Source organism: Ahaetulla prasina, chromosome 2 (genome assembly GCF_028640845.1).
Source record: "Ahaetulla prasina isolate Xishuangbanna chromosome 2, ASM2864084v1, whole genome shotgun sequence".
Classification (NCBI taxonomy): domain Eukaryota; kingdom Metazoa; phylum Chordata; class Lepidosauria; order Squamata; family Colubridae; genus Ahaetulla; species Ahaetulla prasina.
The window spans coordinates 289,010,557-289,030,778 of NC_080540.1; the positions used below are offsets into that span (position 1 = coordinate 289,010,557).

The 20,222-nt window shown below is 45.1% G+C and overlaps 1 protein-coding gene across 1 annotated transcript in view; it reads right to left on the reverse strand.

The window, feature by feature from the left end:
• ME2 (malic enzyme 2) overlaps positions 1-20,222 on the reverse strand; it is a 50,203-nt gene that overhangs the window by 17,469 nt on the left and 12,512 nt on the right. The window contains exons 2-7 of the mRNA XM_058170930.1: positions 14,267-14,388; positions 12,650-12,783; positions 7,830-7,979; positions 5,592-5,667; positions 5,252-5,413; positions 3,753-3,856 (exon numbers count right to left, since the gene is read on the reverse strand). Of these exons, the coding sequence (XP_058026913.1) occupies positions 3,753-3,856; positions 5,252-5,413; positions 5,592-5,667; positions 7,830-7,979; positions 12,650-12,783; positions 14,267-14,374 (734 nt within the window). The 5' untranslated portion in view covers positions 14,375-14,388. The remainder of the gene's footprint in view (positions 1-3,752; positions 3,857-5,251; positions 5,414-5,591; positions 5,668-7,829; positions 7,980-12,649; positions 12,784-14,266; positions 14,389-20,222) is intronic.

Genomic DNA, 20,222 nt, shown 5'->3' on the forward strand with positions numbered 1-20,222 from the left:
ACCATTACTGTGGAACCGGTGGGCAGTTAGAAAATTTTACTACTAACAGAGATACAAAAGTGGGCGGTAGGTATAAAAAGTTTGACTACCCCTGCTATATATGCTGATGTATAACCAAAGGCACAAAAGATCAGGCTCAAATTATCCAACTTTGGACACATAATGGGAAAAGCCGACTCTCTGGAAAAGACTCCAGGGCTGGGAAAGGTGGAAGGAAGGAGAAGATGATAACCAGCAGCAAAGTGCTGTTGTGTCTCGTCCGATCTCACCACAGCCGGGGTCTTCTTATCTGCTTCTGAACACGGAGGAATGTTCTAGTATGCCTCCCGGCCCCAGCCCTGGCTCCATGCCCAGACAGGCTGAAGAAGAAGAAATACCTCCAGCCCCCAGCTCTGGCTCCATGCCCAGGCAAACGGAGCAACTAGACCCCTCCCCCTCCTCCACAGCATGTGAGCCTGAGGGAGGTCAATTGCCAACAGCTGCAGACTGGAGTGACCCTCGCGTCAGAAGACTTGATAGGCGGAGGCAACAGAAGGAAGGGAGGGGCAGGCCTGGATAAGTGCTGAGTCATGAAGCCACACCCCATGGCCTATATAAAGGATCTGCTTTCTGGCATTCTCTGAGTCAGGCAAAGTCTAAACATATCTTGCTGAAGTCACTTTCTGGTCTCCTGCCTGCCCTGAGGACTTTGCTAGGACTTTGGCAGAGCTGCAGAGGCACGCCTGGTTCGGATTTCCTGACCCGCCGTCAGCGGAGGAGTGAGACACAACAAGTGCAGAAATACACCATGTCTTTATTTCTAACCCTAACCCTAATCCTCTTAAAGTAACCCTTACTCTAACCCTAACCCTTACTCTAACCCCAACTTCAATCACAACCCTAACCCTTACTCTAACTCTAACCCTTTCCTACCCCTACCCCTACCCTTAACCGTAACTCTTACTCTAACCCTAACTCTTACCCTAATCCTAACCCATTCATTTGAATGGATTTTTTTTTTGGGCAGAAATCAGCAGAAAAACATCATGAACTGCAGTCATATGACTCAGAATTTTTCCCGTTTCAGAAAGGCAGCATGCCTTACGGCTCAGTTTTAGGGAATTCTACTGTTAAATTTCAACTGCATAACACCCTTTGGCCCACAAAAGGGGAGTTTGTGACCGTATTCATCTGTCGGGATGAACGTCAGGCGTGAATCTCATCTTTGCTAAACAGATCCTCTTTTGACCCATCAAAGTCTTCTTGGGCAGACAGGAAAGGCTGCCTGTTGAACATGCACAAATTCTTCCCACGCTTCCAGGGGAATAAGGCTCAGGATTTATACCTGCCTACAATGGCTTCCATGAATTCATCGATGAGTTCATCATAAAGCTGCGAGCGGTCTCGTTTCTGATACAATCCCATATAAAATGGGTCTTCCAAAAGTGTCTAGGAAAATAGACAAAAACACAAAACAAAGCAAAGTCACCGAACCGATCTGAGACACTGACTTATATTCCGCCACTCCTAGGAAACATGGATATTTGCAGGACATAATGAAAAGCCTTTCCTTGCACAGAAAGTCCTTGACTTACGAGCACAATGGAGACTGGAATTGTGGTCGCTAAGCGACACAGTCGTGAAGCCAGTCATCACCTGATCAGACCCGGTTTTTACATTATTTTTACTGGTGTTGTTAAAAGAAATCATTGAGGTTGTTAAGCGAATCATGCGGCCATTAAGTAAATCATGCAATCGTTAAACAAATCTGACTCCCTGTTCTGAGCCGGCTCCCAAACACGACAAACCCTCTGTAGTTGAAGCAATGATTCCTTTATTAGGAGCGCCAGCAGCCCCTTCAAAAAGTCTCTCTCTCACAGCAGGCTAACAAGTCTGTCCGGCAGGAAGATGAATAGTTGTCTGCCACATCTATTCATCTCCGCCCCCTGCCTTTTATCCCCAGAACTAGGGTGGGGCTTTGCTAGCAGCGGTGGCTCTTCCTTCCCAAGACCGGCCCATAGATTTCCACTGCTCTCCTCTCCTCTGTCTTCTGTGCATCTGCTCGTCAGGCACTGGACCCAGCTGTTCCTCCTCTTCCTCATCAGCCACCTCCAGACCTGGGGGCTGTTGACTCTCCATCTGAGGGCTGATGGGCGGCCCAGGCTCCACCTCTGTCTCTCTCTCTGCCAGCTCCATTCCCTCTTCCCCCTCGGAGCTCTCAGGTTGCCTTGATGCTGACCGTGACTCCCATGCCATCTCCTCATCTGATTTGGTTGCTGGAGGGGCTGGCGGCCGACAGGCCACAACACTCCAATTGCAACTGATAGTAACATGGCTGTTAAGCGAATCATGCGCCATTAAGTAAATCATGCAATCGTTAAACAAATCTGACTCCCTGTTCTGAGCCGGCTCCCAAACACGACAAACCCTCTGTAGTTGAAGCAATGATTCCTTTATTAGGGCGCCAGCAGCCCTTCAAAAGTCTCTCTCTCACAGCAGGCTAACAAGTCTGTCCGGCAGGAAGATGAATAGTTGTCTGCCACATCTATGTATAACCAAAGGCACAAAAGATCAGGCTCAAATTATCCAACTTTGGACACATAATGGGAAAAGCCGACTCTCTGGAAAAGACTCCAGGGCTGGGAAAGGTGGAAGGAAGGAGAAGATGATAACCAGCAGCAAAGTGCTGTTGTGTCTCGTCCGATCTCACCACAGCCGGGGTCTTCTTATCTGCTTCTGAACACGGAGGAATGTTCTAGTATGCCTCCCGGCCCCAGCCCTGGCTCCATGCCCAGACAGGCTGAAGAAGAAGAAATACCTCCAGCCCCCAGCTCTGGCTCCATGCCCAGGCAAACGGAGCAACTAGACCCCTCCCCCTCCTCCACAGCATGTGAGCCTGAGGGAGGTCAATTGCCAACAGCTGCAGACTGGAGTGACCCTCGCGTCAGAAGACTTGATAGGCGGAGGCAACAGAAGGAAGGGAGGGGCAGGCCTGGATAAGTGCTGAGTCATGAAGCCACACCCCATGGCCTATATAAAGGATCTGCTTTCTGGCATTCTCTGAGTCAGGCAAAGTCTAAACATATCTTGCTGAAGTCACTTTCTGGTCTCCTGCCTGCCCTGAGGACTTTGCTAGGACTTTGGCAGAGCTGCAGAGGCACGCCTGATTCGGATTTCCCTGACCCGGCCGTCAGCGGAGGAGTGGGACACAACAAGTGCAGAAATACACCATGTCTTTATTTCTAACCCTAACCCTAATCCTCTTAAAGTAACCCTTACTCTAACCCTAACCCTTACTCTAACCCCAACTTCAATCACAACCCTAACCCTTACTCTAACTCTAACCCTTTCCTACCCCTACCCCTACCCCTACCCTTAACCGTAACTCTTACTCTAACCCTAACTCTTACCCTAATCCTAACCCATTCATTTGAATGGATTTTTTTTTTGGGCAGAAATCAGCAGAAAAACATCATGAACTGCAGTCATATGACTCAGAATTTTTCCCGTTTCAGAAAGGCAGCATGCCTTACGGCTCAGTTTTAGGGAATTCTACTGTTAAATTTCAACTGCATAACACCCTTTGGCCCACAAAAGGGGAGTTTGTGACCGTATTCATCTGTCGGGATGAACGTCAGGCGTGAATCTCATCTTTGCTAAACAGATCCTCTTTTGACCCATCAAAGTCTTCTTGGGCAGACAGGAAAGGCTGTCTGTTGAACATGCACAAATTCTTCCCACGCTTCCAGGGGAATAAGGCTCAGGATTTATACCTGCCTACAATGGCTTCCATGAATTCATCGATGAGTTCATCATAAAGCTGCGAGCGGTCTCGTTTCTGATACAATCCCATATAAAATGGGTCTTCCAAAAGTGTCTAGGAAAATAGACAAAAACACAAAACAAAGCAAAGTCACCGAACCGATCTGAGACACTGACTTATATTCCGCCACTCCTAGGAAACATGGATATTTGCAGGACATAATGAAAAGCCTTTCCTTGCAAAGAAAGTCCTTGACTTACGAGCACAATGGAGACTGGAATTGTGGTTGCTAAACAACACAGTCGTGAAGCAAGTCATCACCTGATCAGACCCGGTTTTTACATTATTTTTACTGGCGTTGTTAAAAGAAATCATTGAGATTGTTAAGCGAATCATGCGGCCATTAAGTAAATCATGCAATCGTTAAACAAATCTGACTCCCTGTTCTGAGCCGGCTCCCAAACACGACAAACCCTCTGTAGTTGAAGCAATGATTCCTTTATTAGGAGCGCCAGCAGCCCCTTCAAAAAGTCTCTCTCTCACAGCAGGCTAACAAGTCTGTCCGGCAGGAAGATGAATAGTTGTCTGCCACATCTATTCATCTCCGCCCCCTGCCTTTTATCCCCAGAACTAGGGTGGGGCTTTGCTAGCAGCGGTGGCTCTTCCTTCCCAAGGACCGGCCCATAGATTTCCACTGCTCTCCTCTCCTCTGTCTTCTGTGCATCTGCTCGTCAGGCACTGGACCCATCTGTTCCTCCTCTTCTTCATCAGCCACCTCCAGACCTGGGGGCTGTTGACTCTCTATCTGAGGGCTGAAGGACAGCCCAGGCTCCGCCTCTCTCTCTCTGCCAGCTCCATTCCCTCTTTCCCCTCGGAGCTCTCAGGTTGCCTTGATGCTGACCCTGACTCCCATGTCACCTCATCTGATTTGGTTGCTGGAGGGGCTGGCGGCCGACAGACCACAACACTCCAATTGCAACTGATAGTAACATGGCTGTTAAGCGAATCCACCTTCCCCATTGACTTTGCTCGTCAGACGTTCGCAAATGGTGATCACATGACCCTGGGGCTCTGCAACCGTCATAAATATGAGCCAGTTACCAAGCCTCTGAATTCTGATCATGGGGCTTTGGGGATCCTGCAAAGGTTGTAACTGTGAAAAATGGTAGCAAGTCACTGTTTTCAGTGCCGTTGTAAGTTTCAATGGTCACTAAATGAATTGTTGTAAGTCGAGGACTACCTGTATTAGCAAGAGTTGGAAGGAACCTTCAAAGTCATCTAGCCCATGGGTCTTCAACCTTGACCACTTTAAGACTTGTGGACTTCAACTCCCAGAATTCCTCAGACATCATGGCTACCTGGGGAATTCTGGGAGTTGAAGTCCACAAGTCTTAAAGTGGCCAAGGTTGGAGACCCTGATCTAGCCAAACTCCCACTGTGTGGCATCTTACCCCACCAATGAATACCACAGACAAGCAACTGATGGGTGTAGAACATGTAACAACTTACCAGATTGTCAGTTCCAACATCAATACATACAGGAAGGCACTTGTCAGGTTTTATTCCAGCACAGGCGGTGTATAAACAGAGTTTGCCAACTGGGATTCCCATTCCATATACTCCCAGATCCCCAAGGCCCAAGATACGTTCTCCATCTGTGACGACAACAGCCTTGAAGGACAAAAGTGGATATATATATAGAACTGCATCAGATCACATGAAGAAGGAAAGACAATGTGACGTAGAATTCATAGTTTAGCTTGCGAGTATACCCCCTATCTATTTGCCCTCAAGGAAGTCTATTAGTACAATAGAAAGTCCACATGAAAGAAGAAAACATAGTCCGTACCTTCACATCATTCTCTGGCCAGTTGTTTACCACAGATCGGATGTGGCCCTTATCTGTTATGGCAACGTACAATCCTCTGCAAAGAAATTAAGGTAGAAATGCAAGTGTCAACCTGGTGTACCTTCTCCTTCTTAGTTGTTTTAAAAAGTTGAATATGATACCTTTGAAAAAAACGGGTGAAACCACGATAGCCCTTGAGAGCTATGTCACTGTTAAAAGCTTATAAAGGTAAAGGTAAAGGTTTACCCCATACATATATACTAGTAGTTCCCAACTCTAGGGAGCGGTGCTCATTTCTGTTTCTAAGCCGAAGACATCTCCATGGTCATGTGGCCGACACGACTCAACGCCAAAGGCACACAGAACGCTGTTACCTTCCCACCAAAGGTGGTCCCTATTTTTCTACTTGCATTTTTTACATGCTTTCGAACTGCTAGGTTGGCAGAAGCTGGGACAAGTAACAGGAGCTCACCCTGTTTCGCAGCACTAGGGATTAGAACCGCTGAACTGCCGACCTTTCGATCGACTAGCTCAGTGTCTTAACCTCTGAGCCACTTAAAAGCTTATAGAATTTGTAAAAGCAACATTTATCTGATTTTAACATTCACATCCACTTAATTTTGTGAAATGAGGCAGGGAAAAAAATGTCTCTGAACAAGCAATTATAATGAATAAGTACAATCCAGGAAGGGGAGGAAGATTCAAAATACTTGAGCGGAAGATGGGAAGATTCAGCCCCACCCCACCCCACCATGGTCAGGGAAATTCACAGAGCGTGCCAAGATGGACATACTGACTCTTTTGATTAAAGAAAGGACAATACAGATAGTCCTCTACATACGGCCACAATTGAGCCCAAAACGTCTGTTGCTAAGTGAGATATTAGTTAAGTGAATTTTTTTTGCTCCGTTTTATGACTTCTCTTGCCACATTTGTTAAGTTGGTAACAAATTACAGTCATTAAATTTGATAACTTGGGGTTTTTTAAGTGAATCTGGCTTTCCCCATTGCTTGTCAGAAGGATGCTAAAAGAGATCACATGACCCTGGGACACTGCAACCGTCATAAATGTGAGTAATTTTATTTAGAAAGGTTTATTGTCAAACTATTTACTAAATCTGCACTACTATTAATCTTCTCATTGTTCCCACCACCCATCTCCTTCCACTTATGACTGTATGACTGTAACTTTATTGCTTGTATCCTTACGATTTATATTGATAGTTTCCTGATTGCTTATTTGTACCCTATGACTATCATTAAGTGTTGTACCTTAGAATTCTTGATGAACATATCTTTTCTTTTATGTACACTGAGAGCGTATGCACCAAGACAAATTCCTTGTGTGTCCAATCACACTTGGTCAATAAAAAAAATTCTATTCTATTCTATTCTATTCTATTCTATTCTATTCTATTCTATTCTATTCTATTCTATTCTATTCAATTCAATTCTATCCTATCCTATCCTATCCTATCCTATCCTATCCTATCCTATCCTATCCTATCCTATCCTATCCTATTGCCCTTCCCGAGTTAACAACTCCCTGGAAGGCATAAAATTGATTCCAAGTGGAAACAAAACAAATGTGTGAAGAAGAAAAGAAGAAGAATAAGACAAGAGGAAGCAAAAATTTTAATGTCACCACCATCAATTCTTTGGGTTTCTTCACCTGCAGTCAGTAGAAATAGTGCTTTATTAAGGAATGCCACCATAAGAAAGGCTGAGAACCAAAGAATTTAGGCCTTTGAACTCTGGTCCTGGAGAAGACTCCTGCAAGTCCCTTGGACTGCAAGGCGTTCCAACCATTCAGTCCTAGAGATCAACCCTGACTGCTCTTTAGAAGGCCAGATCCTGAAGATGAAACTCAAATACTTTGGCCACCTAAAGAGAAGGAAGGACTCACTGGAGAAGAGCCTAATGCTGGGAAAGATTGAGGGCAAAAGAAGAAGGGGACGGCAGAGAACGAGGTGGCTGGATGGAGTCACTGAAGCAGTTGGTGTGAGCTTAAATGTCCTCTGGGGGATGGTAGAGGACAAGAAGGCCTGGAGGAACATTGTCCATGGGGTTGCGATGGGTCGGACACGACTTCACAACTAACAACAACAACAAAGGTACCAGCTTAATAAATAATGAACATAAAATTAAGAAGAATAGTGGTCTGCTATTGTGTTTCCAGAATGAAAGAGCAGAAACATTCGTGACCATTACGTAAAGAAATCATAAGGCTGTCCTTACTTTGGCCTTCTAAAAATATGCCCATACTGGGAACACGCAAGGCCTACTGTTGGTGTATAGACAATCGGCATTAATTGTTCAATATCATCTTGTAGGATCCGGAAGAACAGCTTCTCATTTCTTTCCTGGACTCCCATCACGTAGATGTACCTGTGAGCAGAGAAGTGGAAAAACCGTATGAAATGTGTGCGCTTGTATATTTACCTCTTTGGGGGGAGTAATCTCCACCCTCAAACAGAGTACTTGCTCTCTGTCACTAATCAGTTTTATTTTCTAAAGAAGATGATTGCGATCTATCTTTGCTTGTCAGAAGGTCGCAAAAGGTGGTCACGTGACCCTGGGACACAGCAACCGTCATAAATATGAACCAGTTGCCAAACGGTGGGATTTTGACCACATGACCATGGGGATGCTACAATGGTCATAAATGTGGAAACGATCGTGACTTTTTCCCAGTGCCATTGTGACTTCAAGCGGTCACTAAATGAATGGTTGTAAATGGAGGATTACCCGTATCAATTGCTAATCTCTTTTACCGTTTTATATTTCGATTTGCGATTTTCAGCTTTCTTAAAGCATTGTTGCTAGCAATTCTGGGGTGGGCTTCAAAATTTTTAGCAAGGGGTTCTCTGCCTGGTTGCTGGCTGGGTGTGGCCATGGTGGGCGTGGCCTAGTCAGCCTCCTGCACCACCGGGTGGGGAGGGGCTTTTTGCCCTCCTCAGGCGCCAGAGGTTTTTCTCGAGCCTCCGGGAGGGCGAAAATGGCCTCTCCAGGCTCTGGAGACCCTCTGGAGACCGGAAACTTCCAGTAGGCCCGTTTTTCACCTTCTCTGAGCCTCTACGTGTGCCCTGCACATACCTGTATCCAAAATGAGCCACGTGGGGGGCTCCTGGGAGGGGGAGGGGCCAGCCAAGAGTAGGATTTGGGGGTTCCCTGAACTGCACAGAATTTTAGCTAGGGGTTCTACCGAACCCCTGCGAACCCCCAGCAGCCATCTGGAATATTTGGCTAGAAAGATTGGGGTAGAAACCAAAAATCCCAAAAGTTGGGATTCAGAAGATTCAGGGATTCATTCAGGAAAGTACAAGCAACTGTACTTTCTTTCTTTCTCTCTTTCCTTAAAGACGTTTTGCTTCTAATCCAAGAAGATTCTTCAGTTTTGGTTGAATGAGAAGCGAAAAATCTTTAACAAAACAAAAAAACAAAAGAAGTCAAAAGGTGTTCTGTTTCCCTCCCCCAATACTCCCAACAAAGAGTCAGTCAAAGGCCTCCTCTTCTACTTTATTTACATTTATTTAAATGTCCTGGCCATGTCTACCCACGGGCCTGCCAAGTTTCTGGAGATAACGAGGAAATTATAGATAAGGCCAGAATTACTCACGAATATATTCTTCCCTCCATTGATACAGTTTGCCCGCGCAAATTCATTGCTTTGTCCAAGACAAAAAACCAGGAAGTCCCGCCTCCTATTTATAGTCTCTGCAGATGTCACTGCATGACCATCATTCCTTGGCTTTATCCCAACGCTGCTTCTGCTGCGCGCGCCGGTCACGTCTGCACAGTCTTGCATCACTCCAAAACTGTTCTTGGGGCGTTGCCAAATCAGAAAAAGGCTCGAGAGAATCAGGCCTTGCCGGCCCTTCCTCCTCCCTTTGAGTGGGTGCCAGAGGGCCCAAGAGAATCAGGGCTTGCCAGGTCTTCTCCCTCACTTTCTGAATCATCCGAGTCCAGGAGTCCGGGTCCAGGAACCTGGGTCACAACAAAAGGTGCTTTTTTTCCCCAAGAGGCAACTGGACGTCCTTGCTTTTCTTTGAAGACGTTTCGCTTCTCACCCAAGAAGCTTCTTGGATGAGAAGCGAAATATCTTCAAAGAATAACAAGAAAGTCCAGTTACCTCTTGGAAAAAAAAAAAAGCACCTTTGGGACAACTATGACCTGGATGACTGAGAATCTCCATGGACAAGGAAGCCTATTGTCCATGAGCAGCCTATGGAGCTGGCAACGGAGTCGGACAGCGATGAGGCTGAGGAGAGGCCATGGCCATCGGGAAGTGAGGTGCGGACTCCAAAGCCTCCAGAGACTGATAGCAGTGAGGCAGAGGAACAGGAGGAGCCTGTTCCTAATGCATGGATGAGAAGAGGTGCCAAAAGGCAAGAGCAGCTCAAGCAGAGAGGACAACTCGGGAGTAGGGCCAAGAGATGATTGGCCCCTCCCATAAGGCTTAAAAGAAGACCAGCACCAGTGTTTCAGCTTTCCGGAAAACAACATTGTAGCTGCATCCTCTGCTTCGTGTAGGTTTTTGTTTTTGTGGCTTCTGGACATTTGCCAGGAAGGGACTAAGGTTTGTAAGATAACTGAAGAATTTGTGTTTGGGAGGCATTTGTTTTACTTTGAGTTGAACAATGCTGGGAATGAAGTAATTCCCAGCTGTTCAAATAAAGTTTATTTTTCCACGGACTAAGCTTATTACTACCTACTTGGGCCTGGGTCACAACAAAGCAATCCAAATGAAATGAACATCCACCAGAAAAAAATATTTTATGTGTATCATTGGTTTTCTGGAGAGGAGACTCTAGAACAGGGGTCCCCAAACCTAGCAGCTTTAAGACTTGTGGACTTCAGCTCCCAGAATTCTCCAGCCAGCTATGCTTAAAGCCCACAAGTCCACAAGTCTTAAAGCTGCCAAATTTGAAGACCTCTGCTCTAGAATCTGGGAGGACAAATGTGAAGAAAGTAATCTTCACGAAGGGTGAAGATTCCAATTTGCTGGACTGAAAGTTGAAGAAGACAGGCAAATGAAAGTCGCCGTGGAAAACAAAGCAAGTGACAAGAGCTATTTTTAATACAGAATGCACATTTTAATGGACACCAGAGTTTCAGATTCCATATTCCGCATTGCAGGCACACCGGCTGCAAACATTCATTCTTGTGCATATAGTAAGGTGGTTGTGCAAATGACCTTGGGACCACAGATAGAATGCTGTGCATAGTGACTCAGAAATAAACTTCGCGAATCTCAATGGACTCCCCATAAAAAAAGGGCCTGGATTAGATTGCAGAAATCTTTGTAGCAGGAGGAAAAAAATAAAATAAATGCAATTCTGGTTAGTCAACATTTGTACCATGGGGAGAGTGTTCCCTTGATAAGCATGCAGTCCAGTCGCATGTTGCTTTATGGTCAATTAACCAGCTTTTGGTTACTCCATCCAGCAAGATTATATATTAACACTCAAGTCATAAAATACCATAGGTCTCCAGTCAAGAAGGAAAAACAAATGCTGAAAGTGAAGACTGCAGTGACGTAAAAAGACACTATACAACACAAAGTTACCTTGAGGTAAGATGGGCAGTCTATCAATGTTATAAACAAACAAACAAAGATGCATAATGCATATTTATGTACAGGCACACACATATACACATACACCCTTTCAAGATCCAGGCAAGAGTGTTACAGCTTCACCAGAGGTGCAGGACCTAAATTTTCAGCCATACTGGGGGATAATTCTGGAAAAATAATTAGATTTTCTTTTTATCCAACCTTTATTATTTTTATAAATAACTCAATTTGGCGAACGTATCTCATATTCCTCCTCTTATCTTTCTTACAGCAATAACACCATGAGGGGGGCTGGGCTAAGAGAGAGTGACCCAAAGACACTTAAGGTGGCTTATGTGCCTGAGGTGGGACTAGAACTCACTATCTCCTCGTGATTGGTCCAAGATCACTCAGCTAGCTTTTACGCCTGGCGGGATTAGAACCCATTGTCTCCTATGATTGGCCCAAAATTACCTATCCGGCTTTCAATCCTATTGGGACTAGAACTCACAGTCTCCTGATGATTGGCCCAAGGTCACCCACCTGGCTTTCATGCCCAAGGCAGGACAAGAACTGACAGTTTTCCTGTGATCGGTTCAAAGGCATCCAGCCAGCTTTCATGCCTAAAGCAGGACTAGAACTTCTAGCCTCCTAGTTCCTATCCTGATACCTTAATGACTAGAATTTCAAGACCTCACTCAGAACTAAACCTACTCCAAGATAAGCACACAGGGCTGAATTTATTTTAAAAATGGTATTAAAATGAAATTGCCTTTGAATTTTGGTAAGGTGATCGTGGAAGACTGGAGAAATTGCAAATACAGGACTGGGAATGTTGAAGGTAGCCCGCCAACCAGGGGTGGGCTTCAAAAATTTTAGCAATGGGTTCTCTGCCTGGTTGCAGGGTGGGCGTGGCCATGGTGGGCGTGGCCTAGTTGGCCTCCTGCACTGGGGGGGGGGAGTTTTTGCCCTCCCCGGGCCCTGGAGGCTTTCTTCCTGAACTTCCGCTAGGCCCGGTTTTTGCCCTCCCTAAGCCTCCATGTGCGCCCTGCACTTACCTGCATCCAAAACGGGCCACGTGAGGACTCCTGGGAGAGGTGGGGTGGGCGTGGCCAGCCAGGTGTGGGATTTGGGGGTTCTCCGAACTGCACAGAATCTTGGCTAGAAGTTCTCCCGAACCCCTGAGAACTCCCAGCAGCCCACCCCTGCCGCCAACCCAGTCCCACTGTGTTAAAATCAGGAACAAATTCCAAATCCTGAGAATATTTTGAAAATGGCAAAGAATGGAAGTGATGGTTTGCAAAAAAAAAATAAGATATAGAGATCAGGCGTTTGAATGCATTTAGTCCCTTTTGAAGGACAATTCTGGCAACCAACATTCTCCCTCCCACCTCCAGTGTGTCTGGGATATTTGCCACTGCGATTCTCCAAATCGTAACTGGAATCCAGTGCCGACAAGGGTCAAGGACCCAAAAGTAATTCTCTTCCAATGGGCTCTTACTTTTCTAAGGGATCCGTCATTTTGGCTACATTCTTATGGAAACGTAAAGCTTGGATGTCCTGTGTCTCAACCTTCGGCGGTAAGAGTCCTTGAAGCCCCAACATCTGCCGTTCTTTTAAGGTAAAAGCCATCCCCTGAACAGAGACAGCAAGAGGAAAAGATAAAATTAACCCGAATTCCAGATTTGGGAAAGTCCTTTGGCCAAACGATTTTAGTGGGACCCTACCAGCTCTTCATCTGAAATATGATTCCTTCCTTTGTCCTTAATCAAGGACAAGAGATGGGGAACCATAGCTCCTTTATGACTTGAGATGCGTGGCTGGCTCAGGAATTCTGGGAGATGAAGTCTACAAGTCATAAAGGGGCCATAGTTTCTCCACCTCTGCTCTAATGGGTCAGTTTCAGTGAAATAAATGCCCAATTGAGCCATCAAGCCAAGTGTGGATTTTAGGTACAAAGGCATTTATTTTTCTCGCCAAAAGAATCTCGGGGAATCAGTTGATCAAAGATCTGTTCTGTCTTACCTTTGCCTGGAGAAACTCCCAGTTTCTCCCCATTTTGCCTTTCTCTCACCACCAAAATGACCGAAACACTGGCTACAGGCTGTGCTATTCTGTTGCATGATATTGTATGAAACGAGCCAAACCAGTGGTGAAATCCAAATTTTTTTACTACCGGTTCTGTGGGTATGGCTTGGGGGCGTGGTGTGGCTTGGGGGCGTGGCTTGGGGGCATGGCAGGGGAAGGGTACAGCAAAATCCCCATTCCCTCTCCACTCCAGGGGAACGATACTGCAAAATCTCCATTCCCACCCTGCTCTGGGGCCAGCCAGAGGTGGTATTTGCCGGTTCTCCGAACTACTCAAAATTTCCACTACCGGTTCTCCAAACTACTCAAAATTTCCACTACCGGTTCTCCGAACTACTTAAAATTTCCACTACCGGTTCTCCAGAACCTGTCAGAACTTTTTGGATTTCACCCCTGAGCCAAACTGAGGGGCCGTGATAGCTCAGGCTGTTAGAAGCCTGTTATTAGAACACAGCAGCCTGCAATTACTGCAGGTTCAAGCCCGGCCCGAGGTTGACTCAGCCTTCCATCCTTTATAAGGTAGGTAAAATGAGGACCCAGATTGTTGGGGGGGGCAATAAGTTGACTTTGTAAAAATATACAAATAGAATGAGACTATTGCCTTATACACTGTAAGCCGCCCTGAGTCTTCGGAGAAGGGCGGGATATAAATGTAAATAATTTTTTTAAAAAAAACTGTAGCTTATTCAGCAATCCATGGTTAAACAAACTTTCTAAAACAGGATATGACACCAGCTTAGTCAACTTGATTACCCTTCACACTATACACTAGGACCACAAAAAGTGACCCAAATAGTACAGCACAAAAGGGGATTACAATTGTCCACATTACAACTCTTTAGTTACTAACCATCAACAGGCTGTGGCCATTCTGCTCAAGGTTCAGGTTCTCCCTCTGTCTCTCTTTTAATATCTGGTTCTGCCCAATGTCTAAACATAAAGCTCTTGCAACAGTCTTCCGCCTTACTTTAAGCTCCACAGCCCTAGTGCGGATTTAAGACACGGCGTACAACATACCCATGATACTTACCTTGTTTGTCCTGGGATTAAGCATCAAGGGCTTCCCTTTTTCCTTCCTATGCATGTTACGATGTGCCAACTTGCAGGGGGAAACGGCTATTCTTAACCGGGAGAACATTATGTATAGTTTGCCTAGGAGAGGGGAAAAAGAGGGAAAATGGAACAGCACTGTATGTTTCAAAATGTAGAGATACAAGCAGATGTATAAAAATAGCAGGATTTTCCAATTTTAGTTAAATAGGATACCGCTGTTTGGAAAAAAAAATGTTTATAAATAAGACAAATTATTTTTTTTCGGGGGAGGGATTTAAATGATTCAAAGGAAGAAAATGTTAAGGGTATTTTTTTTTCCCAGTAGAAGCCTTTCAAGTGGGTTTTATGGTATGCTGTTACACTATGAAAAAAACTTTCTGCTCTTTTGTTCTGTATTCTCTATAGCAGTGTTTCTCAACCATGGACTTCAACTCCCAGAATTCCCCAACCAGCATGGAGAATTCTGGGAATTTGAAGTCCACAAGTTGCCAAGTTTAGAGACTCTTGCTCCAAGTCAATGTTTCATTCTGCAATTTGGCGTTTCTCAATCTAGGACGCCCTTGCATGAGTTGTATATGCAATATCTAGATTTCCCAAAGGTGTGTTTGGTGGGTGGGAATTCTGAGCTTTGCAAGGGCTGCAAAACTTAAGAGGTTGCTTAGCAGCAATAGCAATAGCACTTAAGACTTATATACCACTTCATAGTGCTTTTACAGCCCTCTCTAAGCGGCTTACAGAGTCAGCATACTACCCCCAACAATCTGGGTCCTCATTTTACCCACCTCGGAAGGATGGAAGGCTGAGTCAACCTTAAGCCTGGTGAGATCTGAACTGCCAAACTACAGCTAAGCAGTCAACTGAAGTAGCCTGCTTCAGCCATCGAAAGCTGGTGAAATGCATGGATGGTGATTGAGAAGCACAGCTCTACACACTGGTCCATCCTTATCTGTGTGGACATGAAGCTCTTATTACATATAAGCAAAGTGTGACAGTTAAGGCACGGAACGACCTTGGCCAATCATTAAATCTCCAACCAACTCAACATACAGGGGAAAATGTGGAGGAAGGCAATCAATCCACACTGCCTTGAACTCCTGGATGAAAATAGCTAGGCGTTGTATAAATCTAATGAATAAACACTGTATGATGTGATATGCTTGATGTTTAGTGAACGGCACTATATAAGGGTGGTTCAGAGGTGGATTTCTCATCCTGTATCAATGGTCATTAGGTGGCTCATGAGTCACTTTTCAGCATACTTTGGACCTTTCTGTTGTGACCCAGCCCCAAGTAGGTAGTAGGAAACTCAGTCAGTGTAAAAACTAACAAACTTTACTCGAACAGCTGAGAATTACTTCATTCTCAGCGTAGTTCAACTAAATTAAAGCAAATTCCTCCCAACACAATTCTTCAGTCCTATCACCTTGGTCCAATTAGGCAAACTGCCAAAGAGGCCTTTCTTGGCAAAAGTTCAGAAGACACCGATACAAAAATAAATGCAACAAGACGAAGCTATCAACGTTGTTTTCCGGCAAAGAGGCCAAACGCTGTTGCTGGTCTTTTAAGCCTTATGGGAGGGGCCAATCATCTCTTGGCCCTACTCCCAAGTCGTCCTCTTTGCTTGAGCCGCTCTTGCCTTCTGGCAGCTCTTCTCATGCGTGCATTAAGAACAGGCTCCTCCTGTTCCTCTGCCTCACTACTGTCAGTCTCTGGAGGCTCTGGAGTCCGCACCTCACTCCCCGATGGCCCTGGCCCCACCTCTGCCTCCGATGCAGAGCTCTCATCCGGGCCTTCCCAGCCTCCAGGACTGGCCCATTCTCTTCCTTAGCCTCATCACTGTCTGACTCCGTTGCCAGCTCCGCAGGCTGCTGGCGGACCACAACATTTTCCAAGAATGTAGCCTTGGAGTCTTTTTGTATTGTTACTTCCCAGGTAGAAATGGTGCCACAACTAACAGGGGCACAGAGACGTTGGCAACTGTGGCCCAATTTATCTCAAAGGTGTTCAGTTTGGGAAAGTTACTGTGTAAGCCAAGAAAAGGGGACTGTTCCTTTACCCCTCTGACAGACGCAATTCCAGTTTCAGTTCCTGTGAACACTTACTTTGCTAGGCATTACTTTACAGTAATGGCTATAAATTACTGTAAAATTACTTGAAATATTCAGCGAAGAAAAGCAAAGGAAACAGCTGGAGAACTTAAGATTTGTAGCCAACCCTGGATACAGCTAGCAGGATTTTTTAGTTCAATAGCTGAAGACGTAAACAGGAGATCCCAAAACTGAGTTCTCATACTTGGAATTAAACTCACAAAAGACATCCTTAAAGAAGGATCACAGACGTAAGTGACATCAAGACTCAGCCTCTGTTCAGAGACGCTTAAACTGAGAGATAGATGGCAAATAAATTAAGAGGAAGGGAGGGAGGGAGGGAGGGAGGGAGGGAGGAAGGAAGGAAGGAAGGAAGGAAGGAAGGAAAAGAAAGAAAGAAAGAAAGAAAGAAAGAAAGAAAGAAAGAAAGAAAGAAAGAAAGAAAGAAAGAAAGAAAGAAAGAAAGAAAGACAAAGCCTAAATCTGTTGCAACCAGGCATCTCTTCCCACCCATGTTGCCCAATTCTGCTGCCAACGAAAGTCAGATCCTTCCAATTGTTAAGTTCAGGTGCTAATTGTGTCTTCACTCAAGTGGCTCTCTTGGGCTAGAATGAGGAACAGATCCCAACAAATCACCATCTTCGAAAAACGGCTATCTCAAGTTCTTTCCTGACATCTAGCTGGGATATAACCTTCCCTTGCAAGTCCCAGTCTTCAAGAGCTGTTGTATCATTCTTGGCAGAGGCCAAGGGAGTCTACTGCCTTAGAACATCAATCATCTCTAGCCCAAAGCCATTGTCGCAAAGGCCTTGATGTTTTTTTAGACAATACTTATAAATAGCAGCTGGGCATCAACAGCAGGCAACAATTGTCCTAGCCTAACATCACTCCTGGCAATGTTTTCCTAGGGCTGCTAGTTTGGTGTTTTTTTTTCACCTGTTCTGAAACATCCTCTTTCCAATTTCCCATTGCTTAATCCATGATATTTTACCATCCAAGTCTACCATCCAACTGGGGAGAAAACCCCACAGCTAACAGTATTTAAAAAAAATCTTATTTCTCTGCAATATCAATAGTTCATCCTTCCTTCTCAAATATTGTCCAGTTCTAGCACCACTGGTTAGTTCTAACGCTGCCTTGAACGAAGCCAAAGTGGAACGCCAACAGAGGAACGTATCATTTCTGCAACCCTTCCACTGTTTCTTCCATGCGTCTAAATCTGTAAACCTCCTGCACAGAGTTGGTATTCAGCCAGTTTGCACCGATTTGGGCGAACTGGTAGCAGCAATCGCGGGTGGGCCTCCCCACCTGCCCAGGCTCCAAGTTGTGCTATTTAGGCACGTTTTCGAGGCTGGGCAAATATGTGAAAGGTACAGAAGCGAGCAAAGCGCATGCGTGGAAGGCTGGCCGCATGCATGGACAGCGTGTACACACGGCAACCCGGTGGAAAAGATACGTGAAACCCACCCTTGCTCCTGCAGCAGGGAAATGTACATCCTTCCTTCATGAAAACACCCCCGGCAGGATGATATAAAATAAGAGGTAGTTTTTGACTTAGGATCACAATTGAACCCAACAAGGGCCTCTGGTGGCTCAGCAGACTAAGTCTGTCTGTTATTAACACAGCTGCTTGCAATTACTGCAAGTTCAAGTCCCACCAGGCCCAAGGTTGACTCAGCCTTCCATCCTTTATAAGGTAGGTAAAATGAGGACCCAGACTGTGGGGGGGGCAATAAAGTTGACTTTGTATATAATATACAAATGGATGAAGACTATTGCTTAACACAATGTAAGCCGCCCTGAGTCTTCGGAGAAGGGCGGGATATAAATTCAAATTTTAAAAAAAAACATTTCTGTTTGCTAAGTGAGACAGTTAAGTGAGCTTTGCTCCATTTTATGACCTTTCTTGGCACAGTTGTTAAGTGAATCACTGCAGTCGTTAAGCGAGCAACACGGTTGTTAGGTGATTCTGGCTTCCCCATCGACTTTGCTTGTCAGAAAGTCGCCAAAGAGTGATCACATGACCTCGGAGCACTGCAACCATCATAAATATCAATCAGTTTCCGAGCATCTGGTTTTTGATTGCCGATTGTCAAGTGCCGTGCGACCAGGGAAATGCTGCAATGCTCATGTGTCGAGCCCAGCTCCAGCTCGACACATGACACTACAGTGATACGGATCATGGAAGCAGCCCCTAATCAAAGATCCAAAGGGATGACATATTAAGGACCTGTTTGAGGGCTGCAGGGATCTGCGTTTGGCAAGCATGGGAAAGGAATCAGCACACTGGTGGCCGGGATAGAGGGAGATGAGGGCTAGGCGTTAGGAAGAGCTGCTTTAGTTCCGGGATTTATTTATTTTATTTATTTATTTATTTTATTAAATTTTTATACCGCCCTTCTCCCGAAGGACTCAGGGCGGTGTACAGCCAAAATAAAAACAAAATATATACAATTTAAAACAACATTTAAAAAGAGCAAATTTTAAAGGCTGATTATTAAAATTTAGATTTAAAAATTTAAAAATATTAAGAATACCCAATTTAAAATTCAACCCAAATTATGCCAGTCCCGCTTTAATAAATAGATATGTTTTGAGCTCACGACGGAAGGTCCGAAGATCAGGCACTTGACGCAGGCCATTTAGCAGATGATGTGGCAGCTGAGGCTATCAGACGAGGAGGAAGAGAGCGGCCGGGTGTCCAATCAACGGAGCAGTTCAGCTATGGGGCGGGGCATGAGCAGAGCGGGATGTTTAAAAGGGGCTGAGAGACAGAAGCTCTCAGCGCTGACTTTATACAGAGAGACCTCGAGTTTTACTAAGACTCAGTTTGTAGCAGACCCAATAAACGAAGTCACTATCGGAAAGAAAACCAAGTTGGCTTGTTTCTTCTCACGGCGTCTGACACAACTGTGGCTGAGCGAGCCGAGATCATGAGTGTGAAAAGCAGTCATAAGTCACTTTTTGGGGTGGCGGCGTAACTTCAGACAGTCACTAAACGAACTGCTGTTAAGTCGAGGACCACTGTGTTTGAATTTAATAAGAAATAGAAAGGAGTTCTATGCATTGTTTAACACCTAGGAAGCAAGGTAGTCCTCAACTTACGAACACAATTGAGCCCAAATTTCTGCCACTAAGTGAGACATGTGTTACGTGAGTTTTGCCCCATTTTACGACTTCTCCTGCCACAGTTGTTAAGTGAATTACTTCAGCTGTTAAGTTAGCAAGCCAGTTGTTAAGTGAATTTTGCATTCCCCCATTGACTTGGCTTTTTCAGAAGGTTGCAGCGGCTGATCACATGACCCCGGGGCACTCGGTAACCATCAGAAACGCGAGTCAGTTGTCAAGCATCCAAATGTAAATCATGTGACCATTGGGATGCTGAAACGTTCGTTAACTGTGAAAAACCGTTGCAAGTTACTTTTTTCAGGCTGTTGTAACTTTGAATGTTCCCTAAGTGAACTTTTGTAAGTCGAGGACTACCTGCATCTGGAAGTGACTCAGGAAGGCTCCGCCTGGTTCACTAGGGATAAAAGATGGACGGGAAGCAAAGCAACTTCAACTCTGCAAGGTTCTGTTATTATAGCCAGGGTCCAGGTTACCTGAGACACTATCTCACCCTGATGGGAATGGCAATCCTGATGATGTTACCTAGTCTGGTAACGAAATGTTCAGAAACTAAATTGAAAGAAATCTGGCTTTGTCTACTAGCCACGATGGAAGCCGCCCATTCTGGTTTTTTTTTAAATAAAGTTTTGTTGTTGTTTTTTAACACACATGCAACAACATACAATATTGGCCAGGTTTCATATTCATACAACTTTTAGTTCTTAGATATATGCTTTG